The 12,440-nt window shown below is 51.6% G+C and overlaps 1 protein-coding gene across 5 annotated transcripts in view; it reads left to right on the top strand.

Annotated features, from left to right (window-relative positions):
• Positions 1–12,440, top strand: part of ACSF3 (acyl-CoA synthetase family member 3) — a 59,986-nt gene that overhangs the window by 31,338 nt on the left and 16,208 nt on the right. For all 5 annotated transcript variants that reach the window (XM_082062388.1, XM_082062391.1, XM_082062389.1 and 2 more), the window contains one exon: positions 2,601–2,727. In XM_082062388.1, coding sequence (XP_081918514.1) covers positions 2,601–2,727 — 127 coding nt within the window. The remainder of the gene's footprint in view (positions 1–2,600; positions 2,728–12,440) is intronic.

The following is a 12,440-nucleotide window of genomic DNA, read 5'->3' as shown; positions in this document are numbered from 1 at the left end:
TGCAGGATGGATCCCTGGGCAGCTGCGCTGCTCCGCTCCGGGGCACGGCATGGGATTGTGCTGGTGGGACACGGTGTGACACGGTGCGACACCTGTGCAGGTCTCCATGGGGCAGGCTGGGGCTGAAGGCGTTTGGAGTGGCCCAATTTACACCCATTCTTGTGTTCACTGCCAAAAAGCATAAGACAAAATCTTGGCAGGAGGTGGAGATGAAGCTCAGGCAGCTGTTAGCGGGTTCTTGCTGGGCTTCCCTGAACCCCGAGTTTCTCTGTGCTTGTGGATAGTCTGGGCTTCAGGCTCCTTCTTGCAGATCCCCAGCACCATCCTCACCTTGTCCTTGTTCAGCTAAACTCCTGTTATCAGCTTTAAGGCTCTTTTTCTCCTGCAGCACCTTCCAGGGAGAGGGGATGATGCTTGGGCAGGGCTCTGGGGGCTCAGCCCAGCCTGGGACACAGTGAGGGATTTAGGTGATTCTGTAGAAAAGCCTGGGCTGTATGTGCACAGAGCACTGTGTCACCCCCACCCTCCAAGACAGGACATCAGGAAGAAATGACATCAAACAAAAATTGTGCCTTAAAAGCAGCTTTCTAAGCATTTCCTGTTAGAGGAGCTTTGTTTCCATCAAAGTCTGCCCTGCTCGGGGATTCTGCCGTTCCTGCTTTCCCTCGTGGCTGCGTTTCTGGCATTGCTGACTTTTGGGGTCCCAGGTGGATTTCGGCCGTGTTGCAGCGGCTCGGGTACAAAGCGGCTCGATGTTCCCGTTACTGGAATGTTCTCTGCGAAGGGATGGAGTGGTGTGTACAGGTGCATCTCACAGCAACCTTCCATCCCCACTGTGGCTTTGCACGTCTTCCCTGCAAAGAACTTGAGGTTAATGCTCTCCCACAAGCGGTGCCACATTCATGCCTCTCTAATGCCTCGTCTCTTAGCCAGCATCCTTATAATTATATATGTATAATTACAGAGTCACGTACGTGCAGGGGAGATGAGATATTGTGCCACATCAGGCACGTCTGTGACCTTCCCGCGATTCCCCAGTTTCCGTAACAGCAGGATATTTGTTTTGTTGCCATAGAAAACCTGCCCGTGCAGGTTTGCAAGATACCAACTTGTCACCACAACCGTCGCCTTCCCGTGAGCCTGAGAGGAGCCGCGTGTCCCTGAGAACAAATCAGATGGTGTTTCCTGCCACCTCCTTGGGGAGAAAAAAAAAATAAAGTGTTACGCTGACAGTTTTGGAAAGCAAAGGTTTCTATCTGTCAACAGAGCAGACAGCAGCATGGCACAGTCATGGAGGCGCATCATCCCCACCTCCCCCTGCCTTGCGGTGGGCAGGAGGACAGTCCCATCCCTGAGGACACATCTAGGATGAGCGGTAGTGGTGCCTTCAACATCAGAGCAGAACCTGATCTCCTGGCTGGTGTTAAACAGGGGTCTGCGTGTCCCTTCTCTGTGGAGGACAGAGCTTCACCCTTACCAGTCCAGCAATAGGTTCCCGCGAGTGCCAAGCATGGCAGCTGGTGGCTTCTGTCCCCTGCGGCTGTTTCCGTGGGTGAGCTACCCACTCACCCTTTCAGCTTACAACCGTTGCTGCAAGATATAGGGGCCTGGAGGGCAGCAGCACTCTGGGGACATACACGGGGATGAGGGGGGTCTTTGGGGATGCAGCCACTGTGACCATCCATCCCCCAAGAGCACTTACCGCAGGGAAGGGTGGTCTGGCCAAAGAGAGATGGGAGACGGGCACCCTGAGCAGGTGGGTGCCCCGATGGGGGTGCCTGGAGGTTGCAAAGGAAGCTCTGTGATGCCCCAGAGCATCCCACTGCTTGGACTGTGCCGAGGCACCGGGGGCAGCAAGTGGGGATGGGGGTTTCCCGAATGATTTCCGGAGGCTGGTGGGTGCTAGGGTGGAAGCAGGTGCAGAGAGCTCTTGTGAAGCTGGTCTGCATCAGGCCATCCCGGGCTCAGAGAAGACCATCCCTTTTCCAAGAATATTTACTGCATGATTGCATGCAAGAGCTCTCCTCTTCTCTGCCAGTGGCTGGGAGGTGTCAGCCCACCAGGACTGAGCAGGGTGTTGGGCTCTTCTCCCAAGGAACAAGCAATAGGATGAGATGAAATGGCCTCACATTGTGCCAGGGGAGGTTGAGGTTGGATCTTAGGAACAATTTCTTCCCCAAAGGGCTGTCAGGCATTGGAACAGGCTGCTCAGGGTGGAGTCACCATCCCTGGAGGGGTTGAACAGATGGAGATGAGGTTCTCAGGGACGTGGGGTAGTGCCAGGGTTGGGTTAATGGTTGGACTCGATGATCTTAAAGGTCATTTTCAACCAAAACAATTCTATGACTGTAGTTCCAGGATGACAGTTCTTGTTTTCATGTAACGTGGATGGATAGTTTCAGGGCTTTTAGATATAAAGGCACGGAGGTGAGCCCTTCCACCCAAGGAAGGAGGTGCTGCTGTGGGCAGGCTGGCAAAGGCTGGAGGGCACACACTTGGGTCCTGCTTGTCCCCACAGCTGTGGTGCTGGAGACAGATGGTGGAGACAATGTGGCTGCAGGGACAACTGCTTACATTCACCGTGTCACTGCTTGTCCTAGGTGACCCCGGGTCTCGAGGGGCAGGAGGGGGAGTTGCTGGTGAAGGGACCCTCAGTCTTCCGTGAGTACTGGAACCGCCCCAGAGAAACTGCGGACGCCTTCACGCCTGACGGCTGGTTCAGAACAGGTACTGCAGGGGAAGGGGGAAAGGGGAGCTGCTGTGGCTGAGACAGCAAGTTCTCGGAGGAGAACTCTTAAGTCTAATCCTGCCTACCATATGGGATAATAAATTGAAGGGGATACCAGGCTGAAGACTGTTCCTGAATGGAATAGATACGACAGGGCATGAATGTCCATGACATGGACCTGCTGGAGAGGGGACAGAGGAGCAACAGAAATGATTGGAGGCTGGACCAGCTCTGCTGTGGGACAGGCTGAGAGAGTTGGGGTGTTCAACTGGAGAAGAGAAGCTCCAGGGAGACCTTACTGTGGCCTTTCCGGACTTAAAAGGGGCCCATAAGAAAGATGGGGACAGACTTTTTAGCAGGGCCTGTTGTGATAGGACAAGGGGTGATGGTTTTAAACTAAAGGAGGGAGATTCAGGCCGGACATGAGGAAGAAATTGTTGCCCGAGGGCAATGAGAGCCTGGCCCAGGTTCCCAGAGAGGTGGTGGATGAACCATCCCTGGAGACATCCCAGGCCAGGCTGGACGGGGCTCTGAGCAACCTGAGCTGGTGAAGATGTCCCTGCTCATGGCAGGGGTGGCACTGGGGGAGCTGGGAAAGTCCCTTCAACCCAAACCATCCTGCGATTCTGTGATTCTGTTTTCCATTCCCCTCTTTTACTGTGTGTCAGCAGCACCATCGAGTCTGCAGTCAGGCTGGATTTCTGATACCTTCTGTGTAATCTTATTTATTTGTGGTTGTTGAAGAAGCTGTGATTTATTATTATTGTTATCCTGAAGCAGACGTAGCACTGCCCTGCTGGCAGTGTCACCACGGGTCCCCATCCCGGGTGGGTACCGCAGGCTGGGACTCGAGCATCATCAAGCAATGTGCGGGGTGCAGGGCAATCAGCTTTAAAGATTTTTTTTCGTCAACACTCCTGATGAATATTTCAGATGCAAAGGAATAGCATGCATTAATTATTGCAAAGAGATGTCTTTAGGAGAAAATGATTTTGAAATTCAGTTTAATTTCATTGTAATGCGCTGCAAACAGGAAGGGAGTATGTGTGTTTAATTGGCTCTCGGGGGTAAGGCCGGGAAGATGGCATGCCTTTGTCACAGGCCATTAGTGATACAGACTGCATAATGAGAGACTACAATCAGCTCACAGCTGCCGGCTCCTACGGGGAGAGAATGATATTAAATAGAAATCAGTATAAATTAAACTTAACCCTTTCGCTAGCTGAGCAAAGCTCAGAGCTGGAAATAAAGGGGGGGAGCGGAGGCAGGCGTGGGGGGCTCGGACTGCATTGGGGGGTGCCTGGCCGACCCCCCCAGCAGCAGAAACCTGGCCAGGCTGTGTCCGCGATGTCCCTGAGCTGCTGAGGGAGGAGAGAGAGCTTTTAACCACATTCCCCCACTCTGCCTTTCTTTCCTTTCGTTCCGCTCCTGACCGCTTGCTCTGTCTCTCGCGGATGTCGGGTTGATGGGGCTGTGTTTCTGTGTTTTTCCCAAGCCTCATTTAGCCAGCAGTGCCGTGAGCGAGCTCTGTCACCCCTCACTCACCCTGCATGTCCCCACCACGGTGACAGCCTTTCGAGATCACTCGGAGACAGCAAATGTCCCCGTGATGATCAAAAACCACTTCAGGGAGCCAGGGAGGCTGTGTCCCATCACAGCAACTGGGATCTGGAGGGTGAATTGCTGCCACTGAGCAGTGGTGGGTGACTTTGGAGTGGAAACCACACTGGCAGAATCCAAAAAAGGCAAATCCTGGATGCTGCCAGGTGATAATCCGTGGTATCAGCCCCTTGCAGGTCGTACAGGTCAGTGCTTAAAGGTGAGGCCGTGTGCGTATGGTGCTCCCAAAACCCTGGCAATGGTGTGTCTGCCTCTGTGCTAATGTTCCTCTGGACTCTCATGTGTCCCCACCAAGTGACCTAAGGTCACCTAAAACCGTGATGGTGTGACTGCAGGCGGTGGCCAGGTCCCCACATCCCCCAGGGACATGGGGAATGTGCACCAGCTGCGGCAGGGACAAGGTTTGGAGAGCATGAAGGTGGAGACAGTGCAAATGCCTCCTCAGCTCTCATAGTTAATGGCAATTCAGCAAATGAAAAATAATTACTGCAAGGGGAACCCTGGCATGTTGCTGGTGCTGCTCCTCGTCGGGGACGTGTCCCTGGCAGGTGACTGCTCGGGGGTGACAGGGCACACGGGGAGGGGTGTCCCGCGGTTGGCACTCGCCAAGCTGTGCAATGCAAAGCTCACCAAGGATTCTTTCGTTTTTAAGTCTTTTCTGACTGAGTGTGATTTATTTTCCCAGTACCTTCCTCAGGCCAGTTCTGTTTCTGGTTGCTGTTCCTGTAAATTGAGTTATCATGGGGTTTTTTCCAGAGAGTGTAGGAACCGAAAAAAAAAGAGGCAACACTTATATGGCAGTAGTCATTTTCCTTTCTGACTGACAACCCCTTTATTAAAATCTCCTTTTCTCCCATGAAACTATCTTCCCCAAGAAAACAACCTCATGTTGAGCATTGGGGAATGGTTGTTCCCTCCATGATAAGAGGAAAAAATAGCGATGCAGCCTCTGGCCACCCGCACTGTCTCACAGCACAGTCCGCCAGCTCCCTGCTCACTTTCTGGGGAAATCTTGGAAAAACCAGGAGCTTAGTGCAACAACTGCAAACCCATGTTTTCTCCCCCAGGACAAGAGGCAGGCACTGTGTGTGTTGTGCAGAAATCCCTCGGCAAATGTGCCCGGTTTGTACCTCCAGTTAGAGAAGGAACAAGTACGAGTGTATGTGTTATAGGAAAAAATAAGCAGACAAAAAGGCACAATGCTGTGGTGACTTTTTGATGGATTCAAGCTCATGTCTCTTTTGTGAAGCGTCTGAACTCATAGTGTTGTGTAAGTGATTTACTGTTACTCCCGTCCTCTTTATTCCCTCCGATTTGCACCATTGTCTGCTGATTTCCCCGTCTCTCTCATTTCCATCTGAGTGAATTTGATTATTTTTATTGTATTAACGCTGTTGACAGAGCTGCTTAGATCAAAGTCCCCTCCAGGCCTTTCCAGGGACACTGCTGGGTATCCACCTGCTGTCACACATCCAAGTGGCACCAAGCCCTGGGACGCCGAGACAACCCCAAAGGAAAAGCGCCCGCGGCCGCCTGTCCCCTGCTGTACCGCCCCAGCTGTCCTGAGCCCCGCGAGGTGACAGGCAACCCCCGAGCACACTCACGTGCTGCTGAGCAGGAAGGAGGGAAGGAAAACAATAAGGAAGGAAGGAATTTTTGGCGCTGAGGGTAGTGAGAGCCTGGCCCAGGTTCCCAGAGAGGTGGTGGATGAACCATCCCTGGAGACATCCCAGGCCAGGCTGGACAGGGCTCTGAGCCAGCTACACTGGTGAAGATGTCCCTGCTCATGGCAGGGGGTTGGACTTGACCTTGAAAGGTCCCTTCCAACCTAAACTATTCTATGATTCCCTGAACAATCACCAGGTAAACCCCAGGAGCTGGAGGAAGCAGCAGACAAACACCAGCTTCTCCGGCATCCCACTCCCTGAGCTGTATTCATCCATCCCAGGCATGCGATGCTGGTGTCACTCACGCTCTGCCACTGTTGCGTTGCGTTATCTCTGCCCAGAAGCGAGCAACCGAGCACCTTTGGAGGCATGAGGGAGGGGATGGAGAGTCTGGGAGGGTGACGGAGCTGCACGTGGGGCCAGGCCAGGGGCTTCTCTGGGGGAATGTGGCAATTCAGTGGTGTGCACGGGGCAGGGATACGATCAGAAGGCAGACTTCTCCCTGAGGGAAGGCCAGCTTCCATTCACATTTGCCCATACATCCAGAAAATTAGAATCTGGTGTATTCAGGGAGATTTATTTTCAATTACAGGTTAAGGCTGAGACATGAAATAGCACTGGGTTTGAAAGTAGTGCATAAATCCTGCAACAAATCCATGTATCTCAGCTCCATATAATAAGATTTTATTGATTGCTATATTGTATCTGTCAGAATAAAACTCTCTTAATGCACGCATCAGGATGGAGAAGATAGAAAGCTTGTTGGTAGTAGAATCTGATTCAAGAATCAATGCACTTTGATTAATATGTCGTTAAGAAAGTAAGAGTTATTTAACTTGTTTGATGCACATTTCAAAATGATGACTCATATCTTTTAAGTTTATTTCCTTAAGCTGCATTTTAAAAAACAGCCCTGTAGCTGTTTTTCACAATGCTAAGTCCTGGTTTATCACTGACTTTTTGTTAGATCCTTTTACTCAGGTCACAAACCCCCCAGACTCCCAGTAACAATAATTCCTGTGGCCCAAAAGACTTCCTATATGCTGTTGTTGAAGGCTTTAAAAGGAGACCGGAGTGGACCTTCTATCTCTTGATGTTCTGCAATGAAAGAGGAAGATCCAGGGTAAGAGAAAAAAATTGAATGGAATAAGACATCATGAGGAGAAATGAGAAGCAGCTGTCAGTTCTGGCAGGCTGTGGGATGCTGCCAGGCTCGGGTAGAGCATCCATCTGCGGTTGCTGAACGTGCCGCTCTCTCAGCTCAGGCTTTTCCACGGTGATCTATGAACTCAGGCACCAAGGACAAGCCATGGGAGCACCCTGGGCTGCTCCGAAACGGGACCAGCTCTTGCTGCAGCTGTGAATGCCCGGTCAGGGGAAGAAATGTTTGTAGGAAGCGTCTGGGCCAGGTCATCCTTGGCCAGACACAGCGCATTCCTGCTCTGGGGCTGGTCCCCAAGGAGAAGGGGCAGGAGAAGTGTCAAGTGACACGCAGCCCGTCCCTCCCTGGCACTTGTTTGTCCCCAGAGACAAGCAGGTGTTTCCCTGCCAGGGGAATTGCTTACATCCGTGGGTGTAGCACCGACACCTGAAACAGAAAGTACTTTAGTCTGATCAAGGCAGATTATAAATAGAAATGCATCTCATTAGCATCCTAATCTGCAGGTTTTCTGTTTGTTTGCAGTGTCTTTCCTAGTCACACATCCAGTTAATGCAAATTCTTTTTTTAAAAAAAATTATTCCTTCATTATAATGTATTGCAGATGATGTGACTTAGGGTTTGGTGAGCCCACAGGGTGAAGCGTTGGCTCCCTCCAAGGCTGGGCTGAGGAGCTGCTTTTTGAGTCTCTCCTAGTTTAAGCTCATGGGTTGGACAGGATGGCAGCACTCACCCACGTTCCTGCAAATTACATGGAGAGAGGCCAAAAAAAATGCCAAGCATGCTCCAAACACATCTCCACGTGCTGCTTTAGGAAGGATTTGATTTTCCTCTGGATCGCATGGGCCAGGACAGGGGCGGTGGCACAACCGCACAGCCTCTCTGGTGACACCAGCCCAGCCCTGTGCTGGGCTCACGTTTCCACCCAGCCCTCAGTTAAGAGATGTTTCTAGAAGTAAAAATGTGAAGATGGCGTGGTGCTTAGTGTATCAGCCGTGTGTAAAGATTTCTTTATAATCTCAAAATGTTCCTTATACACACATGCTTCTAACATGGTGGAGTGAGAATTCACTTTTTCTGCATCCTGCCTCAGTGTTTATTCTTTCTCCTTGAGCAATAAGGGGATAATATCAGGTTTGCTGCAGCTGGAAGTCTTAGGGTCATCAGGACACAGCAAAATGAAACCCATGTATTTCCTTGACTGCTCATGAGACGGATGTTTTCAGCAGTTTGGCGTGACGTGGGATTTTGGTAGCTGTAAATGAGCGCAGCTTTTGGCACAGAATTTGCTTCTTCTCTACAAAGCTCTGCTCTAGTATCAAACACCTTGGATGCCAACTCTTCACTTGTTCGAGAACCTCTGCTATGCAGAGTCCAGTTTTCAGAGGCGCAGAGCGATCGCAGCCCAGCTGCGGATCAGTGGGAACAGCAGCTGCCCATATCTCCAAAATCCAGGCCGTTCCCTCTCGGTCTGTATTTGCTTTGACTGTTGAGGCTGTTTTTCTGGCAGCACTGCTCCTGCAGCCTGGAGGGACAGGGGCTCCGACCGACTCTTCCCTTTTGATCCCAGGGGTTCATGCGGGGAGTTCCGTCCGCAGCTCCAGCTGGGTTGTGTTGTAGAGATGTCAAGCCGAGCTCTGCAGGACTCTCAGAAAATCTAGCGGGAGAATCACAAGCTGGCAAGTTAAGAGAAGAAGAGCAGTGCTGTGCTCAGGATGTGGTGAAGAAATGGGCTGGACAATCATGTTTCTCGTGGAGCTTGGCAGAGCCCGTTGGCTCATTGGAAAGACTTGCTTTTAAGTGTCTCTTTACTGCTATATAAGTAGCATGTTCCTTCCAGTGCAAAATTAAAAACGTGATAGGGCAAGGTCGTGTCAAATGAGCAGAGTGAGACCTCTGAGCAGTCGGGCGGGGGACGGGGCCGTGGTCCCAGTGCAGCCGCTGTCAGAGCACGTGTGGGCTTGAGTGTGGCTGGGTTGGGGCCCCAGGGATTGTCACTGCTCCATGCTAGAGGTTTGGGCGCTGTGAAGCTGAGTTTTTGGTGTGTCTTTACTGTCACTGTCCTGTGGCCACTGGACATTGGGAGGTCCCTTCAGCAGGAGAGATAAATGCAGTAGCGACTCGGGGGTGGATTTACTGTGCCCAAGCAGAGACCATCAGGGTGAGAAAGGTAACGATTGAATGTTGAAGTGATCACCCCAAATCCAAACAGCATTCAGCTTCTCAGATGCCAGACTGGCAACTCACTGCTCCAGACGAGAGCTGTGATCTGTGTACAGACGGTTTGTGCTTTGCTCCTGTTCCTTGCCAAGCCCAGCTGCTGCTGCCCAGCCTCATCCTGTTCAAACCACCAAGCCCAGCCCTTGGGATGGAGATTTCACTCCAGCAACAATCTGGCAGGAGCTAGACCTGCTGGTTTGCTTGCTCAGAGCTCTTGTAGGAGCTTCACCTTGCAGAGGCCGGGGGCAGCCGGGGCAGAGAGCTGGAGCCGCTCGGGGGGATGCTGAAGCCATTGTGCTGTGGGTTTTGAATTTAATGGTCCTGTGGGTCCATTTCCCAGCTGCTGCACACCCTCATCGTGTCCTGGTAGGCTTTTTGCCTGGTATCTCATACCAGGAGTTTCCCCTGAAGCAGCACAGGGTGGGAACGGGGCTTCACTGACCATGAGGATGCCTGTTCCACAAGCTCAGGTGGTGATGGGGAGTATCTTCGGTTCTGGCACTTGCCTGTTGCCAGAGCTGCCCAGCTCAAGAGGAAATCTGTTGAAAAATAGACCTTCCTTGCACCTTTAGCCACCTGTCATTTTTCTGCCTTATTTTGTGTCCTCAGCTTTCCCTTGCTCCTCGTTTGCTGGGTTTCCCGTTGCTCGAGGCACTCTGCTGGTGCCCACACAATCTGTTTCACTTGCTGAACAGTTTTTGGTGTTTGATTTACATAACCCAGTGCAGCCCTAAGTGGAGCAGGCTCGGGGGATTGCACAAATTGATTATGGCTCATAGGACAAGCTGGGGAACCGGTGGCCTGATTTCCGTCCTTCCTCAGCCCCGGAAAGCGAGGGGTCCCTTTTAGGAGGGGTGATCCAAGACTGGGTGCTGTTAAGTGTTGAAGCTTTTGTTGGGTGTTTTGTTGGGCTGGTGGCGGTGTTTGGAGAAGAGCAGAACACTTCTGGCTTCGGGAGGCTCTGGCACGCACCCTGCACTGGGACAGAGATGCCGAGATGCGATTGCTCCAGGCTCTTTGCTTCCAACAATTCTCATCCCTCTAGGTTTTGCTCGAGACAATTGAGAATATATTTACTTACGACTAATGGCATTATGCTGTAAGCAAAAGTATAGGCTTCTGTATATTTAAGCAAACAATTTCAAGCAGATAACTTTCCCCAGATCCCACCACTGCCTCTCTTAGTCAACAGCCTCGCATCATTATCTCTGCTTTATTTAATAATTTGTCTTGCCAGAGACTGCGACAAGTCATGGCTCGGAAAACAAGAGGTAGTGCTCTCTTTAGCTAAGGTGTAACTGATCCCTCAGCTGTTCTGCAGAGGGCAGAACCCAAAGCAGAGTGGTTTAGTCTCAGATTTTTATTATTGCAATAATTATTTTTAGCCATGCACGCCTGGTTACCGTGCTCTTCCAAGTTTCGGCAGCTGAGTGGCAGCCGCGTTCAGCTGGGCTGCCACACCTTGGAGCATTTACTTATTTATTAGTCTTTGCATTTGCTTTTTCATCTTGTTGTCTGCAGGGATTTCTATAAATATTTAAATGCTAATGTGAAAAAACAAACAAACAGACAACGTTTTTCATTTTTACTTACCCATTTTCTTTTCTGGCTTGTCCTCTGGGCAAACCCATCTGCAGTAATTCTGGCTGTACATTGCGGGGGCTCCCTCTGCCCAGCCTCCTTGTTTCATAGCAGTCATCCCGGAGTTCCTGCTGAGGATGGGTGACCCTACCAAGTCTTGTAGAAACCTTCAAAGCTTTATGTGAGGTTTATCTGCTCTTTCCTGTGAGCGGAGCGTGGCACCCTTGGGGCAGGGTGTGCTGCCTGGGGGGTTCAGCTGCTGCTTGTCCTTCAGGTCTGGGATGTGCTGAGGGGTTTGGGGTTCCTGGTCATGCTGAGCTATGTGGGCAGAGTGAACCCTGAAATGAGGGGCGGCAGCTCTGCCAGGGGCAGGGCGGAGCCAGGATGCTGCCAGAATCCACTGAGCTCCGATTTTCTGTTAATCTACTTGGTGTTGTCCTCTCCTGGCCGAAAGATGGTGCCCAGGACTTTGTCTGCTGGCGTATTGGGGGGCTCTGATGTAAGGGGGCTCTGACACCAACCCAAGGCCAGGCTGGAGCACTCTGTGAGGCCCTGAAACACTAGTACAGAGATGAGCTTTTGTATTTGCTGGCCAAAACCCACTGGCCGTTCGGGCACGCGGGGAAGCCTGTCTTTGGGGTTTGGAGGGGATGTGGTGGATGGTGCTTTCCAAGCTCCCCTGATGTGGCTGCAGATGAAGCTGAAGCTGCTGTCTCTGTTCATCTGAGGGTTTAGAGAGCTGCCAACCCCACCGCCAGCCTTAACCCAGCCCTTCAACTCACCTGGAGCCCCCTGGTCTGTGCAGGAATGTGAAGCCAAGGATGAGTGAGCTTCGCAGTTCACAAAGAAAGAAGCTGCCAGATGTGTGTATGTTGTGTGCACATCTGCAGACATCAGAGATCCTTCAGCCTTGACTTTGTGTGCAGAACCCCAAGCTCCAAACTTCGGTACACAGCCAAGAACCCAGCTGATACATCCACCACAACCTCACTGCTGCAGTCTCCTGGCTGGTTTTATAGCCTCTTGGACTAAAAATAACCTGCATCTTTCCTATCTTGTAGTTCCCTGTGCTTTTTACCCTTTGGAACATCAGTTCTTTGACACCAGCCTGCCTAGACGATGGCCCCTCGGGGTGAATTCTACTTGAAGAATGGTGCAGCAGGACTGAGCATCACAAGGGGTTAATCTGGCCCTGCCTAAATCCTGCCTGGCCTTCTCACCTGTGCAGAGCATTCTGATTGAGCAAGGTGAGAAAGGTGCTCTTGAGCAGAGCCGGGGCTGCATGGGGTCATGAGCCACTTGCTGCGGTCGGGTCGGGGTTGTGGAGCAGTGCACGGCCAGGGGGACTCACACCAAACAGGCTTCAGGAAGGTGAAGGACATGGGACGTGTGGGCGAGACATGTGAGCATCGTCCCGGCTTCTCACCTGAGGTTTAATAAACTCAAGGAACCTTGAAAAAATACA

Source organism: Streptopelia decaocto (assembly GCF_964273445.1).
Source record: "Streptopelia decaocto genome assembly, chromosome: 11".
In the NCBI taxonomy this organism is placed as follows: Eukaryota; Metazoa; Chordata; class Aves; order Columbiformes; family Columbidae; genus Streptopelia; species Streptopelia decaocto.
This window is presented reverse-complemented; position numbering and strand designations above follow the sequence as displayed.